The 24,742-nt window shown below is 39.2% G+C and overlaps 1 protein-coding gene and 1 non-coding gene across 6 annotated transcripts; one reads left to right on the top strand and one right to left on the bottom strand.

The window, feature by feature from the left end:
- The first annotated feature begins 8,164 nt into the window (after positions 1-8,164).
- Positions 8,165-22,471, top strand: LOC122005001 (probable NOT transcription complex subunit VIP2). 5 transcript variants are annotated; one of them, XM_042559894.1, is made up of 17 exons: positions 8,165-8,304; positions 9,455-9,584; positions 11,986-12,088; positions 12,162-12,340; positions 12,740-12,800; positions 12,882-13,097; positions 13,546-13,752; positions 13,834-13,935; positions 20,041-20,126; positions 20,213-20,392; positions 20,496-20,927; positions 21,009-21,061; positions 21,153-21,194; positions 21,608-21,752; positions 21,824-21,918; positions 22,016-22,111; positions 22,217-22,471. In XM_042559894.1, the coding sequence occupies exons 2-15, from the start codon at positions 9,564-9,566 to the stop codon at positions 21,887-21,889; spliced, it is 1,893 nt and encodes a 630-aa protein (XP_042415828.1). In that variant the 5' UTR covers positions 8,165-8,304; positions 9,455-9,563; the 3' UTR covers positions 21,890-21,918; positions 22,016-22,111; positions 22,217-22,471. The 5 variants fall into 5 exon arrangements, with proteins under 5 accessions (XP_042415828.1, XP_042415825.1, XP_042415829.1 ...); XM_042559892.1 differs by adding an exon at positions 8,395-8,454 and having other exon boundaries at positions 8,201-8,304; positions 12,740-13,097; XM_042559891.1 differs by having other exon boundaries at positions 12,740-13,097.
- On the bottom strand, positions 12,011-12,088 carry LOC122007646. Its single transcript, XR_006119095.1, has one exon. It is a non-coding gene; the product is annotated as a small nucleolar RNA snoR35 (small nucleolar RNA).
- Positions 22,472-24,742: the final 2,271 nt, after the last annotated feature.

Raw genomic sequence — 24,742 nt, 5'->3', positions numbered from 1 at the left:
TGGCCACCAAACTTTACGCCAAACCTCTCCGACTGAAGGTATTCTTGGCACGCTGCAGCCAAGCGACTCGGTTCTTCCTCCTTATATTTTTTGAGGACCGCCCGGGAGCCAGTTAAAGAATCTTGGAGGGCCTTCAAGTTTGCCTCAGCCTTTGTGCGTTCGGCCGAACGGACCTCCTGTTCGGCGTTCAGCTGGGCCTCCAGATCCTTGGATTGCTGACCTAGCGCACGGACATCCACTTTCATTTTGTCCAGGTCAGCGATCGCCTGCCTCTTCCGGCTACCAGCGCGCTTCACCTCTTTGTCGCGCTTCTTCACCAAGGCCTCTAGCCTGGCCACCTCATTAGCCAGGTCGGCAGCCTTTTTCTGTTCGGCCTCGAGGATTTGTTTCTCCCGCTCGGCCGTGGAACCTTCCGACACTTGAAGTTTTTCCAGAAGGCCCTCTAACTCGGCTAGCCGACGGCTAGTGGCAATTTGTTCAGCCCAGCGCTGTAAGGGAAATAATAATATCAGGAATCAAACAATAGCATGACACGGGAATGAAGATGGGTTTACCTGAGTCGCCTGCTGCATATTATTATCGCCGAGCTGCTTGGGCGTCATGAGGGCCGCCTGAATCTGGGCGTCCTCGAAGAGCTTGGCGAGCGGACCCGTCAAGGTTATTTCGTGGACAGGGCTCGACGGCCGATCGGCGGATAGCAAATATTCCTCCGATGGGAATCGGAGGGTGGTCTTGATGGTTGGATGGCCGGACGCCGCTTCTGCAGCTGCAGTAGCCTGGCCTGAAGACTCCCCTATAGTGGAAGTTTCGCCGAACCGTCGCAGGCGACGACGAGTCCGGGGAGGAGAACCGGAAAGCTGTGCCGATGGCGAAGCCATAGGGGTCCCGATCTGCGATGGAGTCCGGTCAGGCGAAGTAACGCCGATCGGCGCCTGTGGTTCTTCCTCTCGGGTCGGCGGAGGGTTCGGGTCTCGTCGGCGTTTTCGCCGAACCTCCAATGGGGGATCCTCGACATGCGGAACGCCTAGCTCGGCGGGAGCCGAGGAAACAGGATCAATTTCCATTTCAACTTCCGTTGAAGCGGATGGGTCAGCTTCTGTTTCAGGAGCGGACTGTGCCCCCCCCCTCTCCAGTATCTGCCGGGCGGCTATGGATGAGACCCCGCTCGGCGAGCTCCTTTTTGGTGGCCGCTTCAATCTCATTGGACTTCAGTTTCAAATGAGCAGTAGCCTTAGAGCGCCACATGACTTCAGCTGCAGGGGAAAAAATTAAAATCAGTTAGACAAAAAAGGCGAAGGGAATGAAGAATCCTTACCCATGCGGTATGGGAGATTGGCCCGAACGGGAGACAACCCAAAAATGTACAAGACCCCTTTGAGCAGCAGCTGGTCGATTTTGTACCGTTGACCAGATAACCAGTTGGCCGCATGAAGGTAGGCCGGGTTGCTTCTGAATTTGCCGAGCTCTGGCTGGGTCGGCACAGCAGTTTGCCATTTGGTTCGGAATGCTGGCCGCTCGGGAAGTCGAATATAAAAGAAAACTCCTTCCAATTGTTTGGGGTAGAAGAAGAAATGGAATATCTTAGGGTCGAGAGGAATACTGTGCAACTTAAAGAGGACGACCATCCCGCTCAGCAACCTAAAAGAATTCGGCACAAGCTGGCCGAGCGGGATGCGGAAGTAGTTGCAAACTTCCAAAATGAAGGAATGAGTGGGAAATCTGAGGCCGCCCTGGAATTGGTCTAAAAAGAAACAAATAGAGCCGGTCGGCGGGTCATGTGGCCGATCGGTCGGGTCGGCTATGATTATTTCGTGGTCATCAGGAAGCTCATATGTCCGAACGAGGCGCCGGGCGTGCTCCTCATCAAATCGGCTCTCCATGGTCAAGTACCAAGGGCCCAGAACTCTACCAGCGGGTTCGGAGGAGCTTGCCATCTCAGAAAGGCGAAAGAATGGCGAGAAATTGAAGAAAGGGGAAGGAAAGGGGCGAAAAGAGCAGGAAAAACCTAATAAGTGAAGGTAGAGGACTCACGGGGAAGGAAAGAGGTCGGAAGAATCGCCGATGAGGGGATCGCCGCCTAAACCCGGACACTAGATCGCCGGAGGTCGCAGCAAGGGAATGGAACAGGAGGCAACACGCGAGCCAGCGTGCGACAAAGGAAGGAGAAGGAGGCTTTATACTGCCGAGGCAAGTCAGCCTCCACCGTCCGATCCAGGTCACGAGAAACGGGGACGCCATCGGGCCGTCCATTTCAAACGGGCGCATCCCATCGTGAGTGACGTCGCCGCCACACAAGGATCGACACGTGGCGCTCTGTCACCAAGTGCAATTAATGCGCGTCATACCGCGCATGCTGTGGCTTAATGAGAAAGATTTGCGCGATTTTCGGGAGATTCAGGCGAATAGACATTTATCTGGAACGACAAAGCATCTCAATTGAATAGCCGAACGGCCTAACCTGGCACAAGGACCGAACGGCTCAAAGAATATTATAGGCGACGACCGCCCGCTCGGACATGCAGTCCAGTCAGTCGGACTTACTGCCTCCTTCGACTAGACTTGAAGGGAAGGCAAGTGATCCGGCAGTAGACCAAGGGTAGGCTGATTAAGCGAGCCGAGCATCTGGGTATGTCCGAGCGGAGCTAGAGATAACTCATTCATGGGTTCAAGTTTCCGACGCCAGGGCAAGGAGATTGAAGAGCCGAGCGGGAGTACGCTCGGCAGAAATATGGGCGAGGGTGAAAAGGTGGCCGATCGGCTCATGCGCTCGGCCCAGGATCTGGGATATTAGCAGGAGCATGTCTGGTGATTAGGCCGTACACAAAATCGCGAGATGGAGGATCTTAACGTCACATCAGGGGGAGGTGGGCGCAGTAGCAGTATGGTCTCAGGACGTTTCCCTGACAGATCCATATTCGGGCATGGTCCTTCTGATAAACCCATACTTGAACATGGTCAAAGGTATGTGGTTGATTTGACCGGAGCATTCAGGTCTCCTCCAGAGGTCTATATAAGGCCTCCATTTCTTCACCGGAGGTATGCGAAATCTTAATTGGAAAACCACCTCTTTGTTATCCCTCGCCTAACTTGAGCGTCGGAGGGCCGTCGCCGGGACACCCCTCCCGGCTCGGTTCTGTTGCAGGTTCACCGGAGCATTCGAGGATTCCGCAGGAAGCACCACGTGCCCAGCGTCCCTTGACTCCTGATTCGGACAGGATCACTCTCAATGATAAGTATGTCATCTACATATACACACAAGATAACGTAGTCATTCTCTGTGGCTTTCATGTAGACACATTTATTACATTCATTAATATTGAATCCACATTCCTTCATGGCATTGTCAAATTTCTCATGTCACTACTTTGGTGCTTGTTTTAAGCCGTATAATGACTTCACCAATCTACAAACCTTGTTTTCCTATCCTGGTACAAAAAACTCTTCAGGTTGTTCCATGTAGATTTCCTTTTATAAATCCCCGTTTAGAAAGACTGTCTTTACATCCATCTGATGTATCTCCAACTTTCATAGAGCTACAATAACCAACAACATTCTAATGTAAGTTATTCTCGACACTAGAGAATATATATCGAAGTAATCAAAGTTTCTCATTGTTGGTATCCTTTGACTACCAAGTTGACCTTGTACTTATCAATTGTGCTATCTGACTTCATTTTCTTCTTGAAAATCCACTTGCACCATAGTAGTTTACTTCCCGGAGGAAGATCCACAAGTTTCCAAGTGTTATTTTGCAAGATAGACTCTATCTTAGATGTCATTGCCTCTTTCCAATGAGGTCCATCATAAGAGCTTACTGCTTTTGAGTAACTTCGGGGCTCACTTTCCAACATAAAAGTGATAAAATCTTATCCGTAGAATTTTTTTACCCGATCTCTTTTGCTCCGTCTAAGCTCAACCTTGATTGATTCATCATCATCTTCTTCGTCTTATGTTTTATATGTCCGTTTTGAGAAGCTAGCATTCTCTCGGGCCTTATACGGAAACATATACTCGAAAAACGAGATATTTCTCGATTCTATTATTGAGTTATTGTGTATATTCGGTATTTGTGACTCGTACAAAAAAAATCGATATGCACTGCTATTTTGTGCATATCCAATAAATATGCAATCAATAGTCTTTGGTTCTATCTTAATCCTTTTCGGATTAGGCACTAATACTTTGACAAGACACCCCCACATTCGTAAATATTTATAGGACGGTTGTCTTCCATTCCACAACTCATAAGGGCTCTTATCTATTTTCTTTCGGGACATCTTATTTAAAAGGTAATTAGCTGTTAATACAATTTCTCCCCATATGAACTCTGGCAGACCATAGCTTAATAGAAGAACATTCATCATCTCCTTTAGAGTTTGATTCTTATGCTTAGCAACACCATTTTACTGAGTATAAGGAGCTATTATTTCGTGTCTGATTCTATATTCAGTACACAACTCAGCGAACGGTGATACATATTCACCATCTCGGTTACTTCGAACCACCTTAATTTTTCTATTAAGTTGGTTTTCAACCTCATTTTTATAGAGAGCAAATTTCTCTATAGCTTCATCTTTACTTTTGAGAAGATACACATAATAATATTTTGTATTATCATCTACAAAAGTGAAAAGGTATTTATTACCACCATGTGTTGGCGGTCCTTTTAGGTTGCACACGTTAGTGTGGATTAGATCAAATGGTTCGTTACTTTTTTCAATATGTTGAAAGGATGACCTTATCATTTTAGCTTCAACACAAATCTCATACTTATATTTTGGATCAAGGTAGAATGTAAGTATGCTTTAAATATTTATTAATCTATGCAACACATCGTAGTTAACATGTTTTAATCTACCATGACACAAACATGAAGACTCAAGCATATAAGTAGAAGAACTTTTATTTTTATTTATCTTAGACCTAATAACCATTACATTAAGATTGAACGACCCATCAGATACATAGTCTCTTCCTACAAACATTCTATTCTTAGATAGTACAACTCTGTATGACTAAAAAATAATGTGAAAGTCATGCTTGCTTAACAGTGATCCGGATACTAGATTCTTCCGAATCTTCGAAACATACATAACATTGTTTAAAGTAAGGTCCTTGCCTGAGGTCATCTTCAACACCACCTTTCCTTGGCCCATGATGTCCGAAGTTGTCGAGTTCCCCATGAACAGCTTGTCTCCAGTAACTTTTTTAAAGTTGTGGAGCAGCACCTTATTGCAATAGACATGTCTGGTGGCTCCAGTGTCGATCCACCATTGTTGCTGGTTTGAACCCACCAGGTTCAACTCAGAGACCACAACATAGAGGTCATCTATTTTTGGTCCCTCGTTCAAGTTGGCATCTTGCTTCTTCTTCAGCTTTTTGCATTCCAAAGATTTATGACCAGCTCGACCATAGTCGAAGCACTTCCCAGAGAAATTCTTTTTGTTGATGCCTCTTCTGGGTCCCATCTTGGAAGACTTAGGGTTCTTCCGTTTCGAGCTTTGATCGTGTTTGACCACGTTGGCTTTCATAGTAGCATGAGAGAACAACTTCTCTCTGAACTCTTGTTGTCTTCTTCGATGTGAAGTCGAACAATGAGTTCCTCCATATTCATCTTCTTTCGCTTGTGCTTCAGGTAGTTCTTAAAGTCCTTCTAGTCGGGGGCGGGGCAGCTTCTCAATAATAGCAGCCACCTGGAAGGTTTCACTCAGAACATCCCTTCTGAGTAGATCTTGTGCAAGATCACCTAAAACTCCTGGACTTGGCTAATCATCGTCTTAGAGTCAACTATCTTGTAGTCCAGGAATCAACTCACTATGAACTTCTTGGCCGCTGCATTCTCCGTCTTGTACTTCTTGTCCAGGGACTCTCACAGCTCCTTAACCGTTCTCTTCATACTATACACAGTGTACAATGAGTCGACAAGGCAGTTGAGGATGTAGTTTCAGTAAAGGAACTCAAAATGAGTCCATGCCTCCACTGCACTGATGGTTTGCGCATCAGCATCCTCAGCATGCTTTGGGGGGTTCTTGGTCAAGAATCGAGCCAAGTTGAGTGTAGTCAAGTAGAAGAGCATCTTCTGCTGCCATCTCTTGAAGCTCAGTCCACTGAACTTCTCTGGCTTTTCCCCATGATTGATTAGCGTAGTTTCAATCAGGGCGGAGGGAACCTTCAGGTGTTGAGTTTGTTGCACCTCAATATTCTGTTCTGTGGCCATCTCAATAGAACCGAGTCTGTTTCAAGATTGTTGGAAGAAACAATCTGTTGCCGGAGATTTACGGGGTATTAGCTGAATTTAAACTATACTGAATTAAATTCAACTTACAGTTAAGATGACCTGAGCAGATAATCTCAGGCTGCCAACAGGGGTTGATTTATGCTACGTGCCGAAGAGCGGCAGAGCAGATTGAGTCGCCGAGCGGGCAGATCGGCTAAGCAACAGGTCTGTGTTACCGAGCGGGAAGATTGACTGAGCAACATGTCTGTGTTGTAAAGTGGGCAGATCAGCCAAGCAGTAGAGCGGACTGAGTCAGCCGAGCAGCAGGTCTGTGTTGCCGAGCGGACAGATCGGCTGAGCTACAAGTCTGTGTTACTGAGTGGGCAGATCGGCCAAGCGGCAGAGCGACTGACAAAGAGGCTACCCAAGCGGGTGACTGTCTGAGAAGTTCGAGCGAGACCGAGTAGACCGACCAGGTAGTGCAGTCGATCGGATAGAGCAGCTCGAGCAGGCGTAGTGGTCAAATCGAAAAATGGCTGGTCGAGCAAACAGCAGAGCAACCGAGCGGCTGGACGAGCAGAAGAGCCCGAGCGGGAGAACAACCATCTGGGAAACTCAGTTCATGAACAGTGTCGCCTGAGAGGGAAAAAGGACCGAGGTCTGCGAGAGTCACAGTTTCCTTGAAATATATTCGCCTCACCTCCGGCTGTGCTTTAAGGCTTACTAGGGTAGTCTGTTTCCTAGGATACAACAATTGACCGTGATTCCCACCAAGTACTGGTGGTTATGGCGAATTGAGTGACACTTGCTTGCTATCACGGACACTTTGCCGAGCAGGAGTTGTACGATAGAGGAGGAGGAGAATGAAGGTGGAGAGCTTTTGCTTGTGTGTGTCTGCGTGTGTCCTCTTTTTGTGATCGCAGTCTCCTTATATAGGAGCTCAGACCAATGGGCAGCATTAATGATCTTAATGATCATTATTCGTTGGTTGTTCCACTTGGATAAATTTTACTCCGACCGGTCCAGTATTCGGCGCGCACAGGTCGTGCCCGTACACAAGTCAACATTGTTCAGTGCAATCCAGGCCTTGGATTTACACCCCCTCTACGCATCCACACGTGAGAGAGAGAGTCTCTCCCTATGTATTTGTTCACATCATCAAAGCATGCGAATCAATATAAATTAACCAATATATCAAGACTCTCCCAATATGAAAGATTGAAAGTAAAGTCTCGTTAACAATGAAACTTTTATCCTTTTTCACCTTTTCTCTATTCACACATATTTAATAAAAATTTAATTAAACAATTAATTTGAATAAGAATTTGCATTATTATTTACAAATTAAGATATACAAATAGTATATGTTGAATTAATTTTGAAAACGTAGCAACAACTTCATATGCATTAATGAGACTCATCAACTTTATGTGCATACATTAAATAATCCAATAAAATTAATTAATGATATTGTGAACATTTTCTCAGATGTTAATTGTCACAGATTATTTATATATTTCAACAAAAATAAAATAAATATATAATTATATTTTATTCAAACATGATTCGTGATAGAAATAATTAGAAAGAGAATTTTAAACTTAATTTTGCCTCAAAGTGAATTAATAAAATCTCGACCGCCCAGAGCGCCCATTCAAATTACCTGTCAGACTTTTTCGCCATTTTAAAACTTGATTTTAAAATATAATTAAGTATTTTTATTAAATTATATATAAATGATTTATGTATAATATTTTGATTAAGTTAAATTTTAAAAAATAATTTATATACTATTTTTTTAAAAAAAATACTTTTTCTTTAACAAAAATAAAAATTAGGGAAGTTCTTTTAATTTTTACCCATTTTCCGTATTTTATTAATTTACCCAGACGAACGGACAAACAGATCTGGGGTCCGGTTTCCTCTTACGACGAGGGAGCCGGTTGGGTTTTTTTGGACTGGTTCATGTTTTTGCGTTCCCAATCCCACATTTCTTTCGCCGCGGATTGGAGGTCTCACTCTCACCGCTTCTTCTCTTCTCTGGCGTTCGACAGACCAGACCTTGCTCAGTTCCTTGAATTCCTTCGGTACTGTTCTCTCCCTATCCATGCCCATGTCTATGCTTGTCGTGTTGCTTGCGGTAACTTGTTTCTTCTGGCGGATTAATCTCGGTTTAGGGTTTCGATCTGAAGTCGTACGGTTGGTGTCATTTCGTTTCGGGAATGCCATGAACACGGGTTGCTCCTCGATCGGCTGTGATTGCTGCTCTTTTTATCCATCTCAGAGACGTAGAATCTGGGATGGTTGTTTTTATTTTTGTTATTTTTTTTTCCTAAAGAAAACTGATTTCATTTTCCAAACCAGCGATGCCAACTCCAACAAAACATACAGTGTCTCTGGACCTATGAATAAGCGTTTCACTAGTGAATGATGATTTTGATCTGGTTGGAACTGGCCGTCCTGCTTTTAATCCTTCTGTTTCCAATCATCTCTGTCCCTCAATTTCTCTTTCATATAGGTCGGCGAGGATTCCTCACCTATTATAGATTCCTGACTCATTTCTTGTTTGAGGTTGTAGTAGGTCTTGCTGTCAAGTTATTTGTGAAAAAAAATGGCCGTAAACTAAAATTTTGTGAGGCACCCCTGTTGAATGATGAAGTATTATGTGCCTGAAATCAGACTTATGGAATGTTACAGTGCAGATTATGTAAGGAAAGTTTAAAACCTTCAGCTGCTAATGAAATCTTTTGGTTTGCTTAATTTGATACGAGCATATCTGTTTTTACTTGGGAATTTGCTTTCCGTACTTTGGCTCCTTTTTATTTTTTCGGGACAAAAATGAAACTTTTGATTATGTGGTCACCGAGCCATAATGCTTCCTTGTAACAAATGTATCTTGTAGTCTGGGTTTACTTGGATAGATAACAAGAAGGAAGCTGGAAGGAGGTAAAGCAACTTGTAAATGTGCAGAGGTGTTCCATGATCCACGTGCATTTTTATGACATTTTCCCTCTCCCTCCTAGTCTCCTACCTATCTACCTGAGTAAAAGCAGCCCTGCGCTGAAGTCATTTCATTTGAACTTTAATTACTTGCACTACATAATATCTAATAGTACTAGAAACAAGTTATACACACTCACATAATTATTGTTTTACTTAGTTACTTTAAATCAATCAATATTATTTATTTGCAAATTTCCTAAAACATTTTCTTTATTTTTTTTTTTCTGATCTCAGGTTACACATAGTAGCCCATTGGGAAATCCAGAGAATTTTTATTCATTGTTTGTCATAATGAAGGGGCTCTAATTTGGAACTGATTCCTTGACCTCTTGATACAAATTCTATGATGTCTGGGCTTCTAAATGTAACTCCATTCTTTGGTTTTACAAAATATGTCACATGCTTTTTCTATAAATCCATATACTTTTAATATTGGTATTGAATGCTGCTACCAATCTCTTCTTTCTATTATACTTCCGATGGAGTATCTGTATGGCATTTATCGTTTTGTTTCATTTCATTTTTGACTGTAATACTCTTGCTTCTATCAGGATCTAGTCATTTAAAAACTTTGATTATAATTCACAGGTTTATTTAATGGTTTAAGTAATCTACATTGTCAACAGCTGCTTGATAATGAAATTACTGATGGTTTCTTAGACCTAGTTATTTCTTATTTATTGCACTACCTCTGCCTTTTTTCATCCACTCAACTGTCGTTGGTCTCTAGTTTCATAATTAATTTTGTTATATTTGCTTAACCTTTGCTTAGTTATAATGCAAGTTAATGGACAATGGGTTCTTCTTTGTTGGCATCCTCTATACCTATGTTAATGGGGTAATCGTTATTTATATGTATATCCACCAAATGAGAAAACTTGAGTTTTATGTGAGAATTGATAAGTATTCAGTGGTGCCTTATTTTCTCCATGTATAATTAGCTATGTTGTTTTATGAGCACACATCACAAACGTTACCAGAACTTAAACTTTGGAACTTGAGGAGATGTACATGTATTTAGTGTCATATGCATTAGTCTTACTGTGTGTGTCAAATTATCTGCTGTTTGCAACCGTGCAAAATTTTACCAGCCTCTCAAACTTATCTTCAAGCTTTGATATATCATTGTACTCTTGGAGTCCAAATTGCAGAATGATCAGTTTCTTTTGAGTTGTTTTATTAGACTATGTAATATCTGTGTTAATTCTATAGTAATCATTGTGATTGCCTATTTTATGGATTTTACATGGTTTCAGGAACTTAATATGTACCATGATTGAATGAGCTAGTTTGTACTGACAAATGATATCTAATTTAGGTTTTCTATCAAAATCCTTGCATTCATTGTTTTGTTTGAATACTATTCTTCCTAGTTAGTTAAGAAATTTTCACCAATTTCCGGAACACTTCCTGATCATGGTTGTCAAAATCTCTCACTCTAGATGGATCAACATTGACCTTTACTGACTGGATATATTTTAAGAAATAAGGCATACAGAGAGATGCCTTTAAGATATATTGAATACCATAGGAAAACAACACCCACAGCTTAGAACTCAAATATTGACTGAAATCAAGTGAGTATTGGATTAATTAATTGATTTCTTGCACAATAAGTCAAGGCTTTGCCAACATTTTTTGCTTGATTCAATGATTCCGACTTAGGTACCAATTTTAAAAAATTAGAACACAAAAATGGAAAAGGGAAAGTAATCAGACATGAAAGGGAGAAAGGGTAGAGAGAGCTTACCATTTAACGATGAGAAAGAATAACACATTGGGTTTATACATGGGAGGAGCACACGCTTCTATGCGAGGGAGTGTTTTTGCATGCATAATGTAAGAATGGTGGAGTGTGGAGATTATTGATTTTGTGAGTTGAAAGCATGAGACAGTTGACAGTGAACTATGAGGTGAGAACATGCAGCTTAATATATTAACATTAATCATGATATGCAATTAATTTAATAATGTGATACCATCAATGCATTTAATAACCCCTCTCACTCCCTAGCCAACTTGGCGGTTGGCTATAAGCTGACCCCGTAATTTATCTCCTTTCACATAACCTGAGGACAGGTTGTAAGGGGGCGCCTGGGGTGAGCATAATCACCTTTTGCTACAATTGAACATTTTTGTTATCTCATAAGGGTAGCTCAGCGCACGAAGCTCCCGCTATGCAGGGTTCCGGGAAAGGATTCATTGTACGCAACCTTATCTTGCTTTTTTTTCACAAGAGGCTTGTTTCCAGGATTCGAACGCGTGACCTTTTGGTCACAAAGCAACAACTTTACCGTTGCGCCAATGCTCCCCTTCATTTTTTTTTATTATCTTATACTTTAAATAGTTTTATTTCATTTTATCTTTGTTTTTTGAATCTTTTCATTTGATTCCTTTTAAAGTGATAAGATCAAAACTTTATTTTTTTGACCGTTTGTACATATATGAATACAAACCTTACAATCATGGTTCTCATTATATTATTGCTACATAAATTCTGTCCCTTATTTATTTATGCTTCAACTCACTTCCTAGAAATGGAGAAACATCATCTTTATTGTGGAAAAAATATGATACAGTTGGAGATGATTGCACTTGTTGGAACTAAATATTTTTTGGTAATTGCAAATGTTCAGATAAAGCATTATTATACGATAACATGACATGGTCTTGCCTTTTCCCATACCTAGTTAAAACCTGGCTTATGATAGTGTTTTGATTTGTCTTATTTTTCTTGATAAAAATGCTGAACCTTTTGGTGACAGTCAACGCTTAATGGTTCAACATCAAATCTTGACTCCTCAGGCAGACCCTATGCTACATCATTTTCTGGCCAGGCTGCTACAACGCCTGGATTTCATCCTTCTGGTTAGACATTCTCACTTTAAACTTTGTTGAACGTATACCTGTGGATTTTTCTTAACTGTTTGCACAAAAATAGGTGCTCTGCAGGGATTGCATAACATTCATGGAAGCTACAATCTACCAAACATGCCTGGTTCACTTGCATCAAGAAATGCAGCTATGGGTGGTGTCCCTTCAGGAGGTGTTCAACAACCAGGGGGAAACATTCCTAGTGGGCGGTTTGCATCAAACAATATTTTGGTTGCATTGACTCAGGTTTGATCCCAGTTTAATTGCACATCAGTTCACTGGATCAGATGGTCTTTTGAACATATTCAGGCGTTAATATCTGCTTAGCTATGTGTTTTTTTGTCACATCATGTTTTGGAAGAAGCTTGTGCAGTATGAGCATTTTTTTTACTGGTTAGAAATCACAGTTGGTAAAGGGTGGGCAATTAGCTAGAGCAGTAAGTGATGTTTAATCCCACATGGCCTCAGCTGCATCATATGATTTGTATGTTCTCTTGAATGTGTGATGTGGCATTGGTTCCTGTTTAGCTGTGTTTGGTTCTTATAGTTAAATATTAAAATATGACTCTCTGGGCTATTGTCTTTTGCATTAATTGTTTTCTGGAATTTGAGTTTTTTCTTGTTCTTATTTTTTTTTTCATGCAGATGACTCATGGCTCTGGTGTTACAAATAGAGGGGGTATTAATGTTGGAAATCATTCTTTTGGTAATAGTAATATGAATGGAGTTGGGTCTATTTCTGGCATTTCTCCAAATTCGGCTACTGTCAACCGTAGTTCTGTTCCAGGTTTGGGTGTATCTCCCGTTTTGGGTAATGTTGGCCCAAGACTTGCAAGTTCTATGGGGAACATCATTGGTGGTGGTAACATGGGAAGAAACATTAGCTCTGGAGGACTATCAGTTCCTGGTTTAGCCTCGCGTGTAAACTTATCTACGAATAGCGGATCAGGAAGTCTCAATGTACAAGGACCCAACAGACTAATCAGTGGCATGCTCCAACAGGGTAGCTTTCTTTATTTTTTTTTTTTTAAGATCTCCTATTTGCATAATCTAGAAACTTTATTTGGCACACGTTCTATTTATATGCTTCTGTGCAAATTTGTTTGCAATTAGGCTTATTGCTCCCTGTGTGATGTTTTGTACCAAGAACACTAAACTTGCAAAATTAGGCTTTTTGCATACAAATTTTAGCCAATATGAAATTTACTGTAACTACAATCGATATATTCTAGTTTCCTGTATCTATCATATGTAAATTTTGGTACTCTAGTTCAAATTCTACATTTCAGCTATACTCCTGCAGATGCAATCATTTTGACTGGAATCTCAAATTCTATTTGATTTGTATGTGTACATGTATTTGTGCTTCTGTCTTATGGAGGCATCTATTCATTTCTATTGAAGTTATTTATTAAGAAAATAAACTGAGATTGTTCCACTTAAATGGTTAGCTAATCCACAAATGATTGGCATGCTTGGCAACTCATATCCTACATCTGGAGGATCACTATCTCAGAATCAAGGTGGGAACAATCCATTAAGCTCTATGGGAATGTTGAATGATGTTAATGCTGCTGATAGTTCTCCTTTTGATATGAATGATTTCCCTCAATTATCTGCAAGGCCAAGCTCAGCTGGAAGTCAACAAGGGCAACTGGGTATTTGGATATGACTTGTTTACTTAATTGTTTTTCTCAAATTTTCTTTAAATGCAACATCAACCATTTGTGAATGCTTAGGTGCAACACGTAAGCAAGGAGTTGGTGTTAACTCCATTGTCCAGCAAAATCAAGAATTTAGCATACAAAATGAAGATTTCCCAGCTTTACCAGGATATAAAGGTATTTTTTTTCCTACACAAGCCTTCATGTTTTCTTGAAAATGAAACTGTGTATCTGTGCTGTTTGAGTTGTTGCATGTTTATATGTTTCCTCTGGAAGCCAATTTACTGCTTTATTGTTATTCTCATGTTCTCAGTTCAACTTTCAGTAAGTTTGTTGTTACTTTTTCAAAAATCTTTTGTATTTATTTACATGGTTGGATGAGCCACTTAAGTCTTAGGTTGGGTTGCCTAAATGGATGTTTTTTGAACATTGGAAGCTTTTATGAAATTCTTTAATTAAATCAAGGGAAATTCAAACATGGTTTCATTGTTTCTAATGAAGTCTTTTTTTGGTCTTTGGCTCCAAGCCTCTGGCCATTTATCATATTAAATTCACTTTTTTGCAACCCTATTATCCAATATATGTCACTTTTAAATATTTTCATACCATTCAAGGTGAATAATCTTTTGCTCTGCATCCTCTACTGGATGAAATTGTCCCTTTTATGAGATGGATATGCTGCTCTTGTTAAACTAACATCGTCAAGCTGTTCTTGTCTCAATTATTTAGGGTTCAACTGTATGATTTTGAATTGACTCGTGTTTTCTTCGATTAAAAGTAATGAATCATATTTTATTATATTGACTTGTGTTTTCTATGGTCTCCCTCTACCCCTCACACCTTTAATTGTAACAGATTTAAATTATATGAGTTGATATTTACCAAACTGAGAGTGAATCTATGTAAATGCTCTCTCTCAATCAACAATCACACACATACTATACATTTTATTTGTATGCATATTTACCTAGCTAGTAATGCGGTCTCTGATACAAATTTCGTTGTAAGCATTCTTGTGTCAGGGTAATAATGATTTGAAACAGGTTGTCACTATCTGTTGGGACCTTTGACACCGGCTAGACGATCACTCTCTATGTTTGCTTCCTACAACAGCGGAAATACAAAATAACACGTATAAAATGAAAGCTAACCTTAGAAGACAATAAACAAGAAGAACAAAACCTAATGGCATGTTTCGTTTAACGTGGTTCAGAGATGATGCTCTATTCTATGGTAGTCTGTAAGGTGGACGGTCCCTATTCGTCGGTGGATGATTCCTCGACAAATTCCGGCTAGCACAATCCTCGTTCTCAATGGAGAAACCTCACTACAAACTCGATCACACTTGGATTGCACTTGAGGCTTGGGAGACTTTAATTAGGGGTTAACCATCTCTAATTTCGTAAATCTGAGCTACTCATCCCGAACTCTCTTGAATAAAACTCGGGAGGAACAACTTGTTATTCTTGTCGTTATTAGTTGACTGGTCACACCACCAGTCAACTGATCCTCTGTGGAATTCAACCGTTATAACCCAACGATTCGATACTAGTTGACTGGTGCCAGGAATAGTCGACCGGTTCACTTCGGTTGAGAGAATAGAAGCATTCTGTTTTCTCCCAGTCCAACTACCGGTCGACTGATACATACATTAGTCGACTGATAAATCCTAAACCTAGGATTTTACCCCGAGACAATCTCTCAGTACTTGTTCTCGCCCGCATAACCTTGACTTTGCCTTCTAGTCTCCTCTATCAGCCTCACGCCCCTTGGATGCCTCCCCATCCTTCACACCTTGTCTTCTGGAGCTTCTATCGGTATTGTCCTTGTTGTCGGGTCTTCCATTGCCAAAAGACTCCTCACCTCCGGGATTTCAACCTTGCCAAGTCACACTTAGACTTACGTTGCCAAGACTACGACTTACATCGCTAAGACTCAACTTAGACTTTCACCATTGCTAAGATCCCACTTAAACTTTTCTATACCTACACACTCAAAGGCACATTAAATACAAAAATAAACCTGACTTAAACATTTGCCCAAACATCAAAACCTAGGGCACATAGATTGCTCCAACAATTTTCCCCTTTTGATGCTTGCCAACCCATTTAAGTTAGGGAAATATAAATGCAATAACAATGCAAATAGACATGTAATCTACACATGCATGAGTCATGAAACCTAACCCTAGACTCCCCCTTCACCTAAGCTCCCCTTGAGCTAGGATTCCCCCCCCCCTTTGCCAATAAATGAGCAATCAATCCTCCTTCACCTAAGCTTCCTCTTGAGCTAGGATTTCTTGCAATGTGTGTAGGTTTCCCACTTAAACCTAACACTTCTCCCCCTTTGCCAATTATCAAAAGAGCTCCAACAATATCCCAATTACTGGACTCTTAACCTCTAAAGATCATAATTATCATGTATTAATCCCCTATAAGATTAAATATCAAATTGTTGAAAAATAATTTCAGCCTGTATCAATTGACTGCCATATTCCCCAGTTGACTGATCTCATCAAAATAACCTCACAGAACCATTCTGTGCTTTAAAAACACTGTTATCAGTTGGCTGGTATCTGAGCAGACACCCTATTTCAGCCCCAAATAACATTCTGAACTCATTTTCAGAAATGCATAAAAAATTTCATAGATCTCCAAAAATTTTCAAATTTTGTGGAGAGGTATGTTTTATCAGTGTTTAAAAAGGAAAAATACATTTAAAAATGTACATATCTCTGAACCTAAGATTGATACAAAACTCAAAAGTAACTAAATTGTTAAATTGAATATTGACCTAAAATCTTAGTTTTGGCTTCCTCTTGGTGTATCTGCCCATACTAAACTATATTGCATCCTTAGCATTAATTTCTATGGTATCTATACATCAAAAATCAATTTTCATGCAATATGAACCCAATTCATATTTTCATGCATGAAACTTAATTCAATTGTGTCAATTCCTTGGATTTGAGACTCAAGTCCATTTCCAAACCCTTTGGCACATTCAATGACTTGTCTATAATCCCAAGCACGGTCCACCTGAAATCCATCGACCATGGGTCTTGAAAAGACTTTGAGTTTCCCCTATAGCTCTTAACCTTAACCACTTCTCTAGGTGACTCATCCACTATGGCTAGGTCACATCGGTGCACCTCGGGTAACACTTGGCTTACAAACCTAACATTTTTAACCTTGTCCTTGGTTAATTTCTCCTTATCTTTAAATGACTTTTCCTTGTCATTTCTTGACCTCTCCTTGTTATAATCATATGCCACCCTAGCATATGACTTCCTCTAGCCTTGGAGGATTCTCCCTTGCCACTTGCACTATTTGGCCTTAGGGGACTCTACTATGTCATACCTGTCAAAGTGCTCCATAGGTAACTTCCCCTTACCCTTGCTTGATGAAGACCGGTATCCCAAACCGGATCTATCACTATTGGGTCTTTGACTACCCAATATCCTATCAAGCCCTTTAGATCCATTAATGAATCTACCTAGGATTTTTTCTACCCTATCAAGTTTCTCCCTCAGCTTGATTTTCCAATTCTATGTTTCTAACCCTAGAATCCACTTGTCCACCTTGGACACTTCTAGATCTACCCACCTTTCTAGGCATGTGTCTCCCGTATTGGGATTATTGCCTAGATCCTTCACTACCTTCCTCTCCTTAGACATGGTAGTTTGATTCTTATTAGGTCTAACCTTTAGTTTCGACTTCCTAGAGTTATCAATCATGTTAACTCTATTCCTATTATTATACCAAAATCCATAATTATGCATGGGTAAATAATCTATATTTTTTCTAGCATGCATATTCCTAGAACTTGAATTAATATCCGAATTAAAGTTTAAGTTAGGGTATACCTTCCTACCTACCATTGGAGCTCCCCCTTGACATGAGCATCCACATGATTTTATCCTCCTCCATTGCTTCAATTGCTCCATTTTCATGAGTTTTCCCTTCCTTGGGCATTTTGTATGGTAGTGTCTCCACTTACCACATGTAAAGCATTGAATGCGCCTCTTCTCCTTGGCACTATCTCTACAACCCACGTTAGTTTTCAAAAAAACTTTACTAGGTTTAGGGTTTACCCCCTTTACCTTCTTGAGCGAAGTGTCCCATCTCTTCGCACTCAAAACATTTGATGTGGGCTTTAGTGCTCTTCTCGGTAGAGGTTGAGGGTTGAATTTGAGCTTCCAAGATATCCTCTCTCGGATTGCTCTTCTACTTCACTTGAAGATGTGGACGGTTCCACTTTTTCTTCCTCTTCGGATGTTGAGCTTGTCTCCACATCTGATTGGTCATTCTCCTTTTGGACCAATGAGCCCTTCTTCTTGGGCTCTACTTCTCGTTCTTGTGTAGGGTTTTCATGAAGAGCAATCACTTTGCTCCATAGCTCATGAGCACCACTTGTACTCACGTACATGCGACACAATATTAGAAGGTAATCAATTCAACACGATTCTAGCTATCTCCTTATCCGTCTTCGATTGCTCCCTTTGCTTCTTGGTCCAATACCGAGGTCGGAAATCCTTCCCCTTCTTGTCCCTTGGAAGTTCGAAAGGAGCTTCCAACGCGGTCCAATGGTCCCAATCCATTTGGAACCACGTCTCCAACCGTTTCCTCCAATACTTGAAATCATCTCAATCGTATGGAGGTGGGATTCGGATATCCCATCCTAGTGGTCCTTCGGACTCCATCTTCTTCCTCTAGCACTTGCTCCTTCCGGCGATTAGTTCTTCAAGAGCGCTTCTTGTTCTGATACTAATTGTTAGGACCTTTGACATCAGCTTGAGGGGGTGAATAGACGGTCACCCTCTACTTTCGCTTCCTACATTTGCTAGAGCAGCGGAAATACAAAATAACAAGTATAAAATGAAAACTAATCCTAGAAGGCAATAAACAAGAAGGACAAAACTAATGACATGTTTCGTTTAACGTGGTTCGGAGATGATGCTTCTACTCCACGGCTGTCCGTAAGGTAGACGATCCTTATCCGTCGGTGGATGATTCCCCGGTAAATTTCGGCTTGCATAATCCTCCTCGGTGGAGAAACCTCGCTATAAACTTGATCACATTTGGATTGCACTTGAGGGCTTGGGAGACTCTAATTAGGGTTAATCACTTCTAATTTTGTCAACCTGAGCTACTCACCCTGAACTCTCTTAAATAAAGCTCGGGAGGAACAGCTTGTTGTTCCTGCGTTACCAGCCGACTGGTCAAGTGTGATCAGTCGACTGGTCCTATGTGAAATTCGACCGTTACAATCCAACGGCTCGATACCAATCGACAGGTGCCAGGACTAGTTGACTGATCCACTTCGATTCAAGAATAGAAGCATTCTGTTCTCTCCTAGTCCAACCACCAGTCGGCTGCTAAATCCTAAACCTAGGGTTTTACCCCGAGCACAATCTCTCAACACTCGTCCTCGCCCACACAACCTTGACCTTCTAGCCTCCTCCATTGTCAACATCCCACTTGAACTTTCTTGTACCTGCACACTCAAAGGCACATCAAATACAATAATAAACTTAACTTAAACCTTTGTCCAAATATCAAAACTTAGGGCATTTAGATTGCTTCAACACTATCTACTACAGTAATGACTATCATTACTGTGACTTATTTACTAGTGTTTCTTCCTTTGGTTTGTAAATGAGCTAGTATGTATGGGCTCCTTGATATGCAAGGGAAAAAATAGATTGTATCAACAATGTGTATTTGGAATTTCATGTATATTACATATTTCATTTTTGAATATGCATAAGTTTTGTAGGCTTGTCTAAATTTCAATTGGTATTTAGATGTATGTAATGGATGAACATAATTTGAATTTTTGGATTTAATTGTGAACTCTCTTTTGTGATTATAATAACATGCTTGTCTTGTGTCTTGCTGAGATAAATCTCATGTAATGTTTGTTATTTGCACTTTAACAATCACCAATCATCATCATGATCGAGCCATTGTAGTCTTAGATATTTGGGGTTGCTACTTATATCTTTTTCCTCCATTCAACTTGTGCAAAGGTATAGATTACATTGTAATATTCAAACTAAATCATATGTAATTATGCGAAGTAGAGATTACATTGGCTTCCTACTCATTATACTTGCAATTATATTCAATTTCTCTGTGTTGTGTACTGGTTATTTTTGAACATGTCCATACCATCTTAACCTATTTTGTTTAATTTTATTATCTATCAGAGCTATTGTGGATTTGCTATCAAGTGCTTGTGGATGCCATTGCATTACCTATTTTTTACTTTCCTGTTTAGGTGGTAGCTCAGATTTTTCTGTGGATTTGCATCAGAAGGAACAACTTCATGAAAGTATTTCTACCTTGCAGTCACAACATTTACCTGTCAGTTGAACTTGCTGAATTTGTTTGAGTATCCTGTTTTTTATCATAATTTACTTCACTTATCTCATAATTTGATCATCAAGTAGATGACAAGATCTACTGGATTTAGCATAGGAGGGAGTTTCCAACCAAACCGTCAACAACAGCAGTTGCATTCTACTGCAGCCAGTGGTGGTGGGCTTCCTTTTATGCCCGGAAACAATCAAGATCTACGATTACATGGCTCTGATTTCTTTCCTTCTTCTCATGTGAATTATCATTCACAGGTAACTTATCCCATCTAATGTTTTTTTCTCTTTGAGAAAGACTAATTTTAAATCATTGTATATATGCTATTAATTATATGGTTTCACCCTTGATCTTGTACAGATACAAAACAGTGGAGCCCCTAGTATTGGAATCAGACAATTGAACTCTCCTACACCCGGTTCTGGTATGAGTGCATATGAGCAGCTGATGCAGCAATATCAACAACTGCAAGGCCAATCTCAATTTCGACTACAGCAAATGCCTGATGTTAGTCAATCCTATAGAGATCAGAATGTAAAGTCATCTCAGGGATCACAAATACCTCCTGATCCATTTGGTTTACTAGGCTTGTTGAGTGTTATTAGGACGAACGATCCAGACCTATCATCTCTTGCATTGGGAATTGATTTGACTACACTAGGACTGAACTTGAACTCTACTGAGAATATTCATAAAACATTTGGTTCTCCATGGTCTGATGAACCTGCAAAGGGGGAGCCAGAGTATTGCATTCCCACGTGTTATTATTCCAAACCTTCTCCACCCCTTCATGTAAAGCTTGTGCATTTTTTTTTTTTTGTTTTAATGTACATCCTGAGTAAATGATTTAATAAATCTCATTTGTGGTTGCAGCAAGTATATTTCTCGAAATTTCAGATATCAACCCTGTTTTACATTTTCTATAGGTATTTTATACCATTCTTTTATTTTGATGCTTCTCTTACAAGTGTTATTCCTTTAATTTTTTTTTCTTGTTTGTTATCTTGTTTTTTGCAGCATGCCTAAAGATGAAGCTCAACTTTATGCGGCTTATGAACTGTAATTTCTCCACTTTAGCCTTATTTGTGTGCTCCAGTTTTTTTGTGTTTTATGGTTTTCAATTTGGGTTCCACTACCTAAACTAGTATGTTTGTGTTGACATTCTTAAAATAGAACTCTTTGTTTTTCAATACCAGTTTTCATTTTCATTTACTGAATAATTTGGTCACTGTTCATCATAGACACAGGAAATAGTGCATTGTTTTGGTTATCTCTGTCAGTGAAAAAGAACATTTTTATTTAAATTTTTAATCAAACAAATCGAGTGGCGTTAAACTTTCAGTTTCTTGTCCAATGAATATTAGAGCTCGAGTTTGGTATCATGTAATTTGCATCAGCGTCCTAACAATCGTCCTGCATTAGAGTTTGTCTGCATCATAGCCTTCCAACTGTCTTATCAGAAGCTTTTGCAGGTATTCCCGAGGATGGTTCTACCACAAAGATCCACAGTTTTGGTTTACAAGAGTTCCAAACTCAGAGCCTCTTGTGAAGACACATGCATATGAAAGAGGATCATACCTATGTTTTGATCCCAACACATGGAGCACAATTTTGAAGGTTTGGCACGAGACAATTGCTGCATTGTTATTCTTCATTTTCACTTGATGTTCCTGCTTGTTGGAATGCAGGATCACTTTGTTTTGCAATACGAAGCCGTGGAAAAGAAACCAATACTCCCTTCCGATCGTCTTTAGGTTTGACCAAAAAAGTCCTTGTAAAACAGGTAGTCATTTTTGAATAAAGAATTCCATTCTAATTCTTTGTTTTCCCCAGTTGAGTGTTTTATGTAGTCTTTCACCTTGGTTGGCTTGTCCTTGCAGACTCGCATTTATTTCACTGTAGCGTAGCATTAAACTCACTTTTCTTAAGGGGGAAAGTTCCTCTACAAGTGACAGAGCTTTAGACCCATTAATACGGTAATATTTGCAACTTTGATATCATTACAGTAATCATAGATAGCAAAAGGTTAAGAGTTGATACTCTATTTTTGATTGTCTTTGTCTGAATTGCGCTTCACACAGAGTCGTCTACATTTCCAAACGGACTGGAGCTTCTCTCTCTTGGATATTGTTGAATTGGCTATAACAACTTTCAGAGGATATATAGCATGGTCAGTTCCCCCAGTATCCTAATTTACCTTATTTTGCAGCTAAGATTTGTATGACAATTCATTATCTTGTACTATAATTTCAATGTCAGAATTGGCTTTGCATTGACATGTCATGTAACCATCTTTCAATTTGTTAGTAGAAAATAGAGAATATCTTTTCTGGTCAGACTGATAATCTGTTCCATGTTTGTAAAACAAAGAGTTAAAAAAAAAAAATCTGATTTGTTCCAAATGGGGGCACCACAAAGCAGCTGTATTGAGCACTGTGTTGACATCTCCTAGGTCAGCATGGACCGGATTAAGCGGTCCCATTCCGAGCATGAGTTGTAGTCTAGGGCTGGCTCATGCCGGAAGTTAATAATAAAAATTAAAAAATATCATAAAAATTGTCTGAATCGTTCAGATGACGTTCGATAAACCATTCTAAACAATATAAAATTTTAAAATTATTTTTAGAGACCGAACGTGGTACTGCACTGAATTTTTTTCCAAATAAAATTTTCAACAAAAGAATATTGGATTTTGAGCCATCTCGTGCAAGTACTTTTGCAATTTATTTTAATAGTCGATTTTAATATTAGATGAAAAATTTTAATGGGACCGGCGATCATTCTAACACCTGGTTCATCATTATTTTTAGGCTCTATGTATGATAAACTAAGATTGAGTTGATTAGGATAGGATAAATAATCTCTCTTGAGATTAAGGGATTATGAATCCTATTCCTAATCATACATAATCCTATTCTTAATCAACTCTATCAAACATATGATTAATTTTTTTTTGAAAATATAATTCTATTCTATCGTATATCAAACGGAGCCTTAAGACAGAAAATCAATATAAAATTATATGAAAGTATAAAAATGGAAGATCAATATAAAATTGTATGAAATTACAAAAATGGACAGCCAGGCTAAGTCTGTGGGTTGGTTTCGAAGGTTGTCTTCAGCTGGGCCTAAGGCCTAGAGGCTTCGGCTGTACGTTTTAGCCTTGCTGCTTTGTGAGTGATCTTTCTTAATATTTGATTTTTTTTTAAAAAAACATATTGTGCTAAAAATTAGCTTACAAATTAGTCTGTATTTGAGTTTTTAGAGAGAATTTGAAAATCAAATATAATTTATAATAACATGGTCGGAGGTTGGCATGTTCCTCTAAAATTGCAAAAAAAAAAAAAACAAAAACAAATAGGGAATCCATGATTGATCAACAAGTCTAAAACGAAGGCCTAGAAGTTGATTAGACTAATCTACGACATTCAAAATTAATTTATATCGTAGACCTCTGGCAAATGATTTAACGTAGAAAGTAGATAAATAAAAATTTTATTTTTATTTAAAGCATAAGAACATAGAACATCTTTTAAGTAATTGATTGATGAAAGTAAAAAAAGAAAAACTTTATTTGTTTATACCTTCGTTTTTTTTCTTCAAACTGCATTAAATCTTTTTTCGGTTCCACACTAATTAAATTAGGGTTCTGATGCAGTCAAGCTGGAGGAATCATAGATGTACTTTTGCCAAGTTTGATTAACAAATAAACATGGAAATTCAATGTGAATAAGATCTTCAATGATTATTAGATTGCTATCAACGATATTCAATTTCTCCCCAATTAATTACAAAATCCTTTTAATAAAAGTTTAGACAGGTTAGCTGCATGTTTCTTACCTTGTTGTGGCCTGCAAGAACAATTGACTAAAAACAACGTAATCTGATAATCAATTCATTATACTAACTTGCAAATAAAATTTAATTAAACTATTATAATACTCATACCTTATGATTCTATATACAAATGAGATCATCCCTCGCTTTAAATTTCCGACAAGTTGACATTACTCCAAATGGGTTGCCAGGTTTGGCTGGTGGGTTGATAATTAATAAGAAACCCCATGCATATATATCATATTTCATCACATTAATTGTACAACAACTTGCATTATCATATTTCATCTATTATATCCTAGTGTCTAGATTCATGTTGAAATCGGATAAAAGTAAAAGAAAAATAAAACGAAGTTTAATTCTCTCGACACTGTTATTACATATATTAGTAATTGTACATATTGATAATTTATTTTTTAATGTTAGAAGTTGCATGGAGAAGAAAATTTGATCTAGAACTTGAAGTACTTAGTTCATCATTAATGCGCAAGCACAACCAAATTGGAATGGTAATTAAGTGAACCTTCAATTATTTTTTTAAGCTCAGAGAGAGTCGCTATCCGAAAAGAAAACATTTAATGCTGATATAATGTAGTCACTCAGATTGAGAGCATGTCCACTCCACTATCACTAAAATCACTGTGTTTCGTAATTTACCTCCTTTCAAGGACCTTTGCTATGATAGAAAAATTTAAAAAAAAAATGAAGATAAATCTAAATACCTTCCAATTTGAACTGAAATAGGAATCCAGGAACGCAGACATCACTGG

This window comes from Zingiber officinale, chromosome 7B (genome assembly GCF_018446385.1).
Source record: "Zingiber officinale cultivar Zhangliang chromosome 7B, Zo_v1.1, whole genome shotgun sequence".
Taxonomy (NCBI): Eukaryota; Viridiplantae; Streptophyta; class Magnoliopsida; order Zingiberales; family Zingiberaceae; genus Zingiber; species Zingiber officinale.
Note: the sequence above shows the minus strand (reverse complement) of the source record. Positions and strands in the feature narration are given on the sequence as shown.

Bases quoted from the DNA above. Each gene is read 5' to 3' on its own strand.
- LOC122005001 (XM_042559891.1), top strand. From the start codon at position 9,564: ATGATGTCTGGGCTTCTAAAT. The intron at 21,062-21,152 runs GTATTTTATACC...TGTTTTTTGCAG, and splicing joins CTGTTTTACATTTTCTATAG to CATGCCTAAAGATGAAGCTC. The intron at 21,753-21,823 runs GTTTGGCACGAG...GTTGGAATGCAG, and splicing joins CATGGAGCACAATTTTGAAG to GATCACTTTGTTTTGCAATA.